The sequence below is a fragment of the Corvus kubaryi genome, unplaced genomic scaffold, assembly GCF_017639235.1.
Source record: "Corvus kubaryi isolate FWS band 111438036 unplaced genomic scaffold, C.kubaryi_AGA036_p1.0 37256, whole genome shotgun sequence".
Taxonomy (NCBI): domain Eukaryota; kingdom Metazoa; phylum Chordata; class Aves; order Passeriformes; family Corvidae; genus Corvus; species Corvus kubaryi.
In genome coordinates this window covers 8,489,382-8,501,790 of record NW_024581076.1, presented here as the reverse complement: position 1 = coordinate 8,501,790, position 12,409 = coordinate 8,489,382, and the positions used below count along the sequence as shown (strand labels likewise).

Sequence of the window (12,409 nt, the reverse complement as noted above, 5' to 3'; positions counted from 1 at the left end):
GTTCTGTTCAATATTGGTCTGTGCAATACCCACGGTGTGGAAGCACAGGCACGTGCAGGCACAGGACATCCCCATCACAAACATCTGGAGATCCCCTCCAGCTTAGGAGCATTCGAGCAGCTGCTGCACTCTCAGCTCCTCTGTAGGGGCCAGACAGGGCCTCTGGGTGCTACCAACCCTGGCAGAGAGACTGCATCCACTCCATGAATACTCCAGTGTGGTGCTCTGAAAAGTCCCGAAGGGAGCCACAGCGGACTGTCTGTAGGTCTTTATAGTAACTTTCCCCCCACCCCCAAGGCTCCCATATTGGCCTATGAAATGTCTAAGGCACTTGGATTATTGGGCTGAAAGGCATTTAAAAATTTGAAACACAACCTTTAGGTTTTGTTGGGTTTTTTTAAATGTTCTCAGTTCATTTTGTAATCTCTGCCACATGCAGAGTAAGTGCTTGGGTGGTGTACAGGTCTCCCCTGAACTGGTCCACAGTGTTCTGTAATTTCCTCACATTAAAGGATTTAGGAGTAAAATTGGTAACTGACCTGGACAATGCCCTGCCTCAGGTCATGTGCAAGGTGACAAGTTTATTACTTTATCCTGTATTTATGTATGTTTATCGTTATGTTCCAGTGAACTGTCTGATACAGATCTGGGGCAAATCAAAATGATCTCTTGAATTCTAATGGTTTTGTTTTTTCTAAGCTGTAAATCAGTGCTCTCCCTTAACCTATTGGTTACAATCAAATTTTGGTATATTAGCTGCTATACTTAGGGGAATTTTCACATACTAAATAGCATGTGAATTGTCCATCCATAAACTGAGACCTGGGCAGAAGAAATGGAAAACTCCACAAAGACTGAGGCTCAGGGGAAGCACTTTCTAAAAGCTGCCTTCCCTTTTTGTCTGCTTTTCCACCAATGCTTTAGAAAAATAGCATTTATAACCTTTTGAACAAGCCAAATCTCCCTTTGTCAGGACAAAAAAAAAAAAAAAAAAAAAAAAGGAAAAAGAAAAAGAAAATAATCCAATGGTGATAAGGATTTAGAAAATCAAATGATGGGAAAACCCCCTCAGTCCTACTCGGCTGATCCTGCTGTTGAAGCTGTGGTGCTGTGTAGAAGCCTCAGGGTGGCCCCAATCTGCCACCCTCTCCATCAGCAGGCTATTAGAAAACATTTCCTCTAATCCCATCATTCGCTGCTGTTGTGGAAACCAGCAGGCTCCCCAGCAAATCCACCCACTCTTATTTTTATCCTGTTGAAAACGTTACCTTATCGGACATAATCGAAACGGCTCATGTGCTGCTCTGTGAAGAGCAAGTGGGTTTTACCATTACTCAGGCCAAAACTAAATATGGATTAAATTGCACCCTGCCAGCACAAAGTGTGCATTGTGTGGCTCTGCTCTGCAGTGCCCAGCCTCAGCTTGCTCGGTGCCTGATAAAACACTGCACTCCCCTTCAATCCCCCTTTTTTAAAAGGGCAAAACAAAGCAGCAGTGTCTGCGCTGGAATGTGCTGCAGGTAGCGATCTAAACCTCCATCACCAGAGACAGGGAGAAGATTAATTTAATGCATGAAGGTTGCTCCTTGGAGGGACTTCATAGGAATGCAAACCAAAGGCCCTCAAAGAGCCCACAACAAAGGAAAAGCCATGTGATCTCAAACTCCTGGTAGGATGAGGAACACTGGATTATGGCCTTGGTCTACCTTGTAGAAAAGGCAGGAAATACTGTTGTACTGAATAGCAAAGCAAGCAGGGAAAAGATTTTTGGGGTGGGTGGGTTTTTTGCAGACCTTTTGGAAAGTTTGGCTGGAAAATTGCAGCCTTGTTAATGACATTTATATAGTAATTGATATGAGCAAATGTGTATGCAAGTGGTCACACATAGCACATGTTCTGAGTTGCACTTTGTTTCCAGACAGAATATGTATCTGTTTTTCAATTCCTGTTTATTTCTTTTTTTTTTTTTAATTTTGGAGGGGCACTCCATTGCAATCCTGGCAGTGCTGAGAGTCATGAAGCTCCCTGTCTTGGCACAAAGTGACCTCCCAAACATGCTCCATACTGCTGTGCAGACTTGCACACCTTCAAGTGAACTCCAAGGACACTCAGGTGGGCTGGGCAGGTGAACTGCTGCCACTTCTGACAGTCACAGCACAAAACAAGTAGGAGACTGCTCAGGAGTGCACCACATGGGCACAGGGGTATAAGGAGTCCTTACTATTCTGGGCAGGGGATCCCCAGTGAAGCTCTGAATTATGTACTTCAAAGACCACAGAAATAACAGCAATACACCAAGAAGAACCAATGGGAAATTTGCTTGACTAAACCAGTGACAGGGACAGAGCAGCTTTCGAGTTTCCCCCAACCTTTCCCTGGCGAAACCAACTGTGTTCCCACACTCCAGCACGAGCACCCAGGCTTTATGTTATCTGTCATCCCTATCTCGGTTCAGTTTCCAGCCACAGCTTATGGCTTTATCATAAGGACCAATTTTATGCAATTATCAAATTACTCTTTCTTCTCAGTCTTCTACTCTTGTCAGTAGGACTGCGCCATTCCTTTCTTAATCATTTAAACTGGGGCCATGACTCCAATCCTGCTTCAAAAATACAGCTCCTCTCATTTACTTATCTGTCTTGTCTGAAACAGCCTACTTGTGTGGAGCACCAGGTTCTCTTTTCTAAGACATTGTAATCTGTGGTGCTTACCAGCTCTCTCTCCCCGCCACCCCCCCATTTCTTGAGAAGCAGAATTTTTAAACTTAAATTTTTAAGTTTTGAAGCACTATGATTTTAAGCATTGATGTTAACTTACTGCTTCTTCAGGGTCCTCCTGCTTAAAGAATGATGTTACTGCTAAACAGCAAACATCTCAAGACAAAGATGCACCAAATTCTACCATGACCTTAATACAGTTACACCATTATGGAATTCTAAAAGAATTAGAAGAATTAATCACTAAATTTGTATAGAATGCTATTATTAATTTGAGGTCAACAAACCAAGACTGGTTCACATAATGTTTTATTCACAAGTAGAAAAAGTATTACAAAACAATTTATACAAGATTTTAATTTACATTTGTTAAAGGAGTATTTAAAACAGCACTGTAAGTCCCTAGACATGAGATGTGGGCAGGCTAAATGCAGTGGTAGTGTGTGTTTTCTATTGGCATGTACAACATTGCTTGCCACAGGCAATATACAAAGGACCAATTTGGTTAAATTAAGAAAAAAAGTATATACAAAATATACACATATATTTAAAAAACACTCTTAATTTTTTCCTCCCAATTTGCTCTCAAGCTGTCACTCCGTAAAAAAGACGAGCATCTTTCTCTAGGGTTGCTGAACAAAAACAATTATACAAAGTTTAAATTCCAATGGGAAAACATACTTACTGTGGCAGATGCTGGCAAAATTTTTGAACATCGCTTTTTCAAGAACTGTTACTAGTGAAAAGTTAAATTTCCATATGTTCTAAAAATACTTTGCCATATACTGAAATGCACATTGGATATTTTTTCTATTTACAAAGTATGTACAAAGAAGCACACATCTCTTCATGCACATGTAGTGAAAAATAATGTTTTGTAACTTCTTAAATGTATGCAAGTATACAAAGAAATTATTCAAAACTACTCATATTTAAATATATACGTGAAAGTATTTATCTGAGTAATTGTACTGTATAATTGCTTATTATTCCATCAGTGACCAAAAGGTGGAATCTGCTACTTGAAACACCAAACCAAACAACAGCAAAAAAATCACTTGGGTAACTTGTTCACTTTGGTTTGAATTTGGGAACTGTTATTCATGGCTCTTGCACAAATGAATAATTTCACTGGGGAAGAGCTGGAGCATCTCCCTGCCACGGCAGCCTGTACTGTTTTTAGCTCTTCTTGTGCATGTCCAACCTTCTTCTGTGTGTTCCAAAACAAAAGTCTTTTTCCATAATGGATTCTGAATACTGTCTCAACATTTCCATTGCCACACAAACCATGTGTGGAAAGATGAGTAATATTAACTGCAAATTTGCATCTGTTTTGCTGATTGCTTTGCTTTAGTCAAGGCACATTGGGTACTTTAAGGAATAATTGCTAGAGTTCATCACTGACAAGTGTGAGCCTGTTGAGTGTAACAAATCAGTAGAGGTTACCGGGATTATCCAGAGAAGCAAAAACTATTTTAGGGATGAAAATGGCTGAAAAAAAAGGTATTAAGGAATGTGATAAAGCAAATTGCTTTTTATATTTTGTGTGGAAAATTTTAATTGACACAGTACTACAGTGAGGACAGAGTGTCTTGAATGAAAGGGACTCCTAAATGAATTAATTAGGTCACCATGAAGCTTGACCCTTAAAAGTAATGCATTAATAAAAAATCTTGGTAACAGTCTCACTGTATAAATGCTTTCATGGCACACCTGCTATAGTCTGACAGTTTGATTCGACAGTTGATTACAATTATTTCAACATCCAAAATTATATGCTATAACAAGAAGTGCTGTATTCCAATACTGAGACTACTAATTAAACACAACGTCCTTATCTATATGTCTGACCTTCGTTCACCTAAACCTAATTTAAAGCTAATCTCCTGCTACATTAAACAGAACAATGCCACCTCCCAGAAATGTAATAATTGGATGGAGGGGACTTCAACCATACATACTGTAACATGCTAATTTAACTCCCCAAACTAGCTTGACTATATTGTAATACATAATAAACGCTTCAGCTTAATAACAGGTGATCCTTGCATAAACAGAAATCATTTTTTTACATCCTTCAATAATAGGAATATTATTTAAATTTAAAACCAGCAGAAAAAAAAAAAGCCTAATGCATGCACAAATCTGCAGGCAGAGTAACTAGCACCCTGTTGTCCCACATCTTCTGACACCTGTAGCCATATTAAGAGACCCTCCCTAAACACACTGAAGCATTTGTATTTCCTGCTGTATTTACATATACTATTAAGCTCACTCTGTAAGATGTTTTGAGATTCTGTGAGGGAACAGAAGAAGAGATGCAAAAGGTCATAAATCCGCTTTCAGGGTCCTCATAGGATGCTCCTTGAAGTTTCACTTCACAGCTGCTACAGCTCAGACACAACTGCTCAGAAGGTGTGAAATGATGCTATTTTGTTCCAGCTGGTTTGGGACCCATGCAACACGGAAGACCAGACTATGTTTGATGAGAATCAGCAGGGAATGTAAGGGAAGCATTCAGCTTTAGTGCTGAGAGAAATAGCTTCAGTCCCTAAAAAAAAGTGACAGGAGAGTGGTTACATAAATTAATAAGAAACCTGTATGTACTTCTATATTTGACTGAACACTAAAAGAGTAGAGTACACTTACTGCTTGCTGTAAAAATTCACTTAAACCTGAAGATTGAAACTATATTAAAACCCACATTAAAAAGCTTATACTTGAGTGTACACGTATAAAAATATGCTGTATTCTGATTTTATGGTATTATTGTCTTTGAAATATAATAAAACATTGACCTATGCAAGACTGTAATACACCCATAGGCAGTACAAAGACCATTCTTCCCTCAAAATATTTTAAAAAGACATGAAAGATGAAGGGCAAGTGGGAAAAAATTGTATAGACTGAGATAAAATAATTTTCTTGGAGTTGTACAGCTGGGCAGTATTCATCCTGAGAATACATCTCAGGTAAGCCTAGTCCTGGTCCTGTCCTGTGAACACCACTGAAATTTCTCTGCCAAAAGTGCACACATAATGATGCACTGTAGAGTCTGAATGTGGAGAAATTGTACAAAATGAATCAGTGGGGTCTATTGATGGAAAAAATATGAAGAAAATATGAGGAAAAATATGAGGAAAAAAATGAAGAAAAACTTAAGCCTCCCAAAGAAGTTGATTATTCAAAATTATACACAAATCTCAGTAGTAATAGAAGATAGCAGAAAACTATCAAAGCATACAGGGTTTTCAGATGCTAGAAAAGCTGTCTCCATACACATAGGAACCAAGAAAATTTACAATTCATATACCACAACAAGTATAGTGAAATAAAAGCTAATTTTTGTAGTCATATTTTGAAATTCTGTGGTTCTTTTGATCTAAGAAAACTTAAATAATATTAATCGCATACCTCTGAAGTTGATGCATGATTTAGTGGGAAAACACCCACAAACTTCTGATTTTTTAAATCTTGTTAATATGGAAATGCATTCCCTTAAAACATCAAGAGAGCTGGGAACTAGCAGTGTTGAGATCTGCAGCCATAGCCACATCACTGTCCCTTCCCACACACAGCTACAGGATACGACAGTCCCCACATGGTACTGGGCACACACAAGAAGGAAACCATGAGAGCTGTGATCCAACACATGGGCAGAGAGCGCCCAGCATCGTTACAGACAGAACTTTGTGCTCTAAATAACACATTGAGAGAAATACGTGCCACCTGGATAAGGCTGATATTGTCAGTGACAGCAGCAGATATTCAGGGGGCTAAGTCCCACTGAAGTCAATGGCAAAACAATTCTTGATTGAACAGTTCCCATCCCCTTCCTCCTCTTGACAATGTCACCTAAGCAATTAAGGCCGGATTTACAAAGAAACTGTTGCACTTACATGTTTTCAGAATGCGCGTGTTTTTTGCGAAATACTAATTACTCTCTACTTCATATTTAGGAATAAAACAAAAGTGGCATGCAAACCAAATGGAAGAGGATCAAAGGAATGAAGTTTTATTTCTGCAGATGGCCCCAAATTTTCATAATTACAGATAGCATAATTTTCTTAATTAAATTTGGTGCATATTAGTGGCAACTTCTTGTGTTCCTGCCTCTGAGTTCATGCACGGGAGACTGTGTCAGCTTTCCAGCCACAGCCTGCATAAGCCTGGAGTAACACCACCACGTGTCATCAGCACACAGGCCATAATTTGGGATCTTTTCACGGATTAGTTACTTGAGGCTCCAGGTTACTCCCAAGAGTAGAAAATTCCATTTTAAAAATACAGAGCATAGTTAATATTCAAAAAGATATAATGATGAAGCAGTAGCAGAATGACTTTTTGTGACAGTTCCACTGTTACATAGTTGAGACAATTGTTTATCACCTCTTTGCATTTTGACCTCAGCCCTGCATTTTCTATGACCTTTTATAGATTAAATTGCATTTTATGGACAAATTTATGTTTTATCTGATGACATGGGAATATAAATGGCATTACAAGGCATTTGAGATTCTATTCTGTTTCTACTACTACTGCAGTAACTCCACAGAAAGGCTCTGCAAATATTTTTAGATGAACACTTGTATGTCTTCAATGCTTTGTTTGCAATAAGCAAAGCCAACTCCTCAGTTCTCCCTCATAAACAAAGGCTAGCCTCACATAATGGTTTGGTCATAAGGCTATTAAACTGAACTTTTCCCTTGAAATTTAATGAAAAAATTCCTTGATAAAAGCTGACTGGTGTACAGACTTACCCCTGTATTCTGGTTAATATTATTTCAACACCACAGTTTTCATAATTACACCTTTCAAATTCAGTTAATGATTTAAAAATGTGAAACTGCTGGATCTCTTGCAGAGTTTTAATTTATTTCAGCAATAGCTAGGTGTAACCTATGGAGACATATAACCCTACACCTTCTTAGAATTCTATTTTTATCTAGCTCTACATGCCTGGAGCACTCATTCTCACTCCTTTGTAGTTACGTTTTTTACCTCTTTATCAGTCTGTAGAGTCATTTGTTGTTCCATTACACTTTGTCTTTGGCTGGGTTTCAGCAGTCACCGAGTTCTGAAGTGATGAAGCTTCTATGCATGTTCTGTGTTCGGAGATTTCAAAGGACTTTGCAACATTTCCATCAAGAGACTTAGCTGAAAGAAGTACTTCACTTAGTTCCTGGTTATTATCCAATCCAACAGTGGCTGCATTTTCAGTCTCAGGGCTGCAGGACTTTGCAGATCCTCCAGCCAGTTCTGAATATGATTCACAGACAGAAATGCTGTCACAACAAGCTGAGTTTTGCATAAGAGGCCAAGCATCTGGAATGTCTCCACAGGTGGAATGTGAAAGAGAACCAAGGAAAGCAGGAATCATTTCTCCAACAGAATCAGAAGCTCTGCAGAATGATAAAAGGCACATGGTTTACAAAGCATTCCAGAAAATATTATCAGTATTGTAATTACTGTCATTTGTAATTATAGGTATTTCAAGAAGGTTTAACAGGGTTATATTAATTCTCTAGAGACATCCTGTACAAAAAAAATCTATTGAGAAGGAAAACAGTTTGTTCTTTGTCTGGAAATGACAAAAGCTCTGGTGAACACTACTTCAGACAGTGAATCCAGGATTCCAGTGAATCCACTGAATCCAGGATTTCTGCCCATAAACAACCCCCAACAGTTGGTGTTGTTTACGGTCAGAAATATGACAAAAATACTATAGTAGCATTCAGACACAAACACTGCCACAAAGAAGAAGGATTTTGTTTTTTCTCAGTGCATGGGGAGGGGAGTATTAAGACAAGATATAACAGGCTCAAAGTGCAGCAACAAAGATGGTTGGGCAGACTCTGGAATCTTCAGCACTAGGGGGGTTTGGTAGTTTTTTGTTTGTGTTTGTTTTTTCCCCCAAACCCTAGACAGACAAATATCTAATAGAAGTAAAAGAATTAAAGTGGCTTCAGACTGGGAGAATGGAACAGGCAACAAGACAAGACTGCTTGAAACTATGTGTTTGCTTTAAACCTGAAAATGCATTCACTTTAGATTTTCCAGTTTGTGCTGTCTAGCCCTCAAAATGTGACAAGTTTTTCTCCTATTCTCTTTCACATGGAAAGGACATAGTATTAAAGAAGGGCAAGCATTATTTTTATTTTATGGAAAATGGAAGAAAGTAGAAGTGGAAACTCAGTATTATCTACCTCAAGTATATTTGAAGTGCATGATAATAGTGACATGTGCCAAACTCTGTTAAAAGTCCAGTAGTGTTTTTCACTATATATACACCAAAATAACTATTAACAAAACCAGAAAGTTATAACAGTATATTTTATTTCCAAAAACTGTCTAAAGATTTATAAAAATGCCAAGGCTATATTAAGTCTGACATGCAGTGTGACAAAACTCATCCCAATTAACATGCCTATAACAGATTTTAAGTAGCCTTACTCATTTCCAAAACATGATGCTTTGATAGCTTTGATATACACACAAAGCATTTTCAGAGATGAGGCCAAAAGTCAGGACATTGCACCACAATTGAAGGAAATACATTATTCTGGCAAAGGAAACTGGCATAAACTCCATTTCTACTGAAAGGAACCACAGGATCTTTGATGTCCACATAGCATGGATATTACAGTTATTTTTAAAGCCTTAACCAAAAGATTCCTCAAAAAGTACACAGCTCTCCATTTGTCAGCCTCGGCAGTATACAAGGATGACTCAAGCTTGTCGGCATTTAAACAAGTTGTTAGAGAAAACTTAGATATTTGTGCTTAGGTCGCTAAGTCACCTTGCGCAAACAATACTTATGAAGAAGCTGCCTCTACATTTTTAGTTACATGTGGCCATAAGAACAAAACAGCTCAAGACCAATTCAAACCTTATATGGAAAATTATTCTAGCTAAAAGAAATAAATACATCCTGTGTTAAAATCTGTAACCAGGAAACTCTGAAGGACACCATAAATTTTATATATTTAGCTCATGGCCCTGCAGTAAAAATAACTACTCTACTACTGCACTTAGCTGATCAGGAGAAAATAAAGGTTAAAATCTGCTAGAAATTCAGAAATAATAGATATTTCAAACCTTGCAGTCCTAAAGAGTTCCTAAAAAAAAAATCTTCATGCCACTTGTAAACTGTACCTCAGTCCCACCAGATTCACAGGTTTATGCAGCAACTTGCTAACCATTAGCAGAAGAGGGGGTGGCCAAAGCCTCTGAGGTACCACAGAATAAAATGAAGATTATCTGCTAGTCAGAGAAGCCACTTCTTCAGAGGAGCCCATGTATCAAGTCAGCATTTACTAAGTAATACTTAAGTTTTTCACCATAAACCTGTTCTTGCACAACATGGGATGATATGGCTACAGTTCATCAAAATCCCTCATTCCACTTCAAGCAGCTGTTGTCTCTGTATAAACATTACTTTGACTGCATAAAAAAATACTTCATGTTTAATACACATTTGTAAAACTAAGTTACCTTTCATTAAGCGTGGTCTGTGAGTGGAAAGCACAACTGTGACTGCTGTGCTCCATGCTACAGGTTTCATCACAGCACAGTGAGGGAATCAAGTGAACTGGTCCTAAGGAATGAAAATTAATTTAATAGTGTTAAAACTGTCAAAGCTCTGTATAAACTTAGCCTCTTTTCTTTTTCAAACTTGAGTATTGGTTTGCCAGTTACATTATAATACATGGATTGAGGAAAGAGATTTCTTGCTGTAAAAACAGCTTCTTTATTCTTTTAAAATGGAATTATTTATAAAAGCCAAGTCCTTCCTACAAAAGTAATATAGAAGCCAGTCATGAGTATCTATTTTTTAAATTGATTTTCTTCTCAGCTGAATGCACGTAAGTGGAAGCATTCTAAGTTAAGCTATCAGGATGATATTTAAGCCTGTGCTTTTGCGTTAAATTATGTAATTAATTTCTTAATGTCATAACTGCATCTGTTCTGATACGACTTCACAAAATGCCAAGTCTTTGAATTGTCCAGGTTGTTAATGACCTTTAGCATTCATATCATATTCTTAGATACTTTCTGGTACTCTGGAAGCCTTCACACTAATTTAAGTCTCAAAGCCAGATGCAGTGCTATTTTTAACAGAAAGAAATGAGATAGACGCTTTAATTTTTTTTTCCAATTGAAGTCACTGAAATGAATACAGGAAAAAACAAAACCCCCCAAACAGCTACTTAAAAATCCTATCTGCTTATTGAGAAATTAGCCTAGGACAAAGGGTAGTTTGACAGTATCAGCTCTGCAGTTAAATCTAATTGTCATAACTCAAGTGTTAGATAAAACAAAGTCACCTTTCGGTAGACCTAACATACCACATGTCTGTGATGTACTTCTCTGGCACTGGCAACATGTTCTGTGGTCATATTCATTTAGCCGTGGTCTATCAAAACATGATAATTCAGAGCCATTGTAGTGAATGTCTTGAGATCTCAAAGACCCTTTGAACAAAGTGAATAAAAATCTGTGTTAGTGAGTGTTACCCTTTTTCCTGCTCAGAGGCCTCTATCTTCACAGAACGTGTAACTGTCATGCTATAAAGTATGTCCATACATTTTCCAATTGAAAGATCCACACTCCCTGTGGCTTCCTATAACGTAAACCACAGATTTTGAAACAAACCCTTGAACAGCCTCTTCTAGGAAGACATCTGCTCTCATTTGGATTATTTGAGAGTATATCTTATTCACTGTTACACTTTTTGCAGTGTTTAACGATTCTCAGTGATTCCCATCTGAAATTTTCCAGAGTCAGCTTTCAGCCACTGGGATTTTGTTTATATTCTCTTTAAGAGCTTTACAGACTTCCTTTAATCTCTATAATTGTAGGCCAAGGCAAACGAGTTACTACACTTCCCTGAATTAAATTTGAATTCACTGTGTCAGAATTTCTCAAAACTCACGCTGTAAAGCAAATTCTAGGTTAGGAAAAATTCTTACAATGCCTCTCTAAACCTTTTTATTTCTGCTTGTGCTGAAAGCAACAATAGCATTAATTCATCCTAGACATTATTCTTGTTTGGCATCCAGGGTTCATTAGATGCTATAAACATATTTTAATAAAAGTTTTATAAAACAATAAATGGGAACTAGAGTGCTTTTCACTTTTTTCTTTCTTAATTTAAATTAAGAGGCAGAAAAATGTTTATTATAAAGAAATTATATTGATGAGCTGTTACGGATTTAAAAGAAATTTACAAATCTGTCTTAGGCATTTAATTAATCTTGAATATGCCCATGAAACTAAAACTGTTAAAGGCCAAATCTCTCATCTACACTGGCCACATTCATTATCTTGATGACCTAATCTGTGTTTCACAACAGCATTTCATGAACAGATCTTTCAAAGTGGTATTTCCACACTGACTTTGCAACTCTGTAATGTCCCATCTTGGATGATGAATGGTCCAAATGTATCTGTGCAGCACCTAGCAGAGCACGGCATGCAGTTGATGCAACTGGAGTATTTTGGACATTTACACAGCATTTTCTCAGTAGCAGCTGGAACTTCCACGCTGGGCTGGCAAGCTTGAACGGAGTCCTGGGCTCTGCTACATTGACCATCTCAATGCTAAACTTGCTTGAATAATGTAGGCATTTCATTTATTTACCTACAGAGAGATCTGCCAAACTAATACCACCCTATAAATATTACAAAGA

General features: G+C 37.8%; 1 protein-coding gene across 4 annotated transcripts in view; it reads right to left on the bottom strand.

Annotated features, from left to right (window-relative positions):
• Positions 1-3,008: 3,008 nt before the first annotated feature.
• Positions 3,009-12,409, bottom strand: part of TNFRSF19 (TNF receptor superfamily member 19) — a 59,030-nt gene continuing 49,629 nt past the window's right edge. For all 4 annotated transcript variants that reach the window (XM_042023972.1, XM_042023973.1, XM_042023974.1 and 1 more), the window contains 4 exons: positions 11,066-11,191; positions 10,212-10,314; positions 7,719-8,119; positions 3,009-5,268 (listed from right to left, as the gene is read on the bottom strand). In XM_042023972.1, coding sequence (XP_041879906.1) covers positions 7,726-8,119; positions 10,212-10,314; positions 11,066-11,191 — 623 coding nt within the window. In that variant the 3' untranslated portion in view covers positions 3,009-5,268; positions 7,719-7,725. The remainder of the gene's footprint in view (positions 5,269-7,718; positions 8,120-10,211; positions 10,315-11,065; positions 11,192-12,409) is intronic.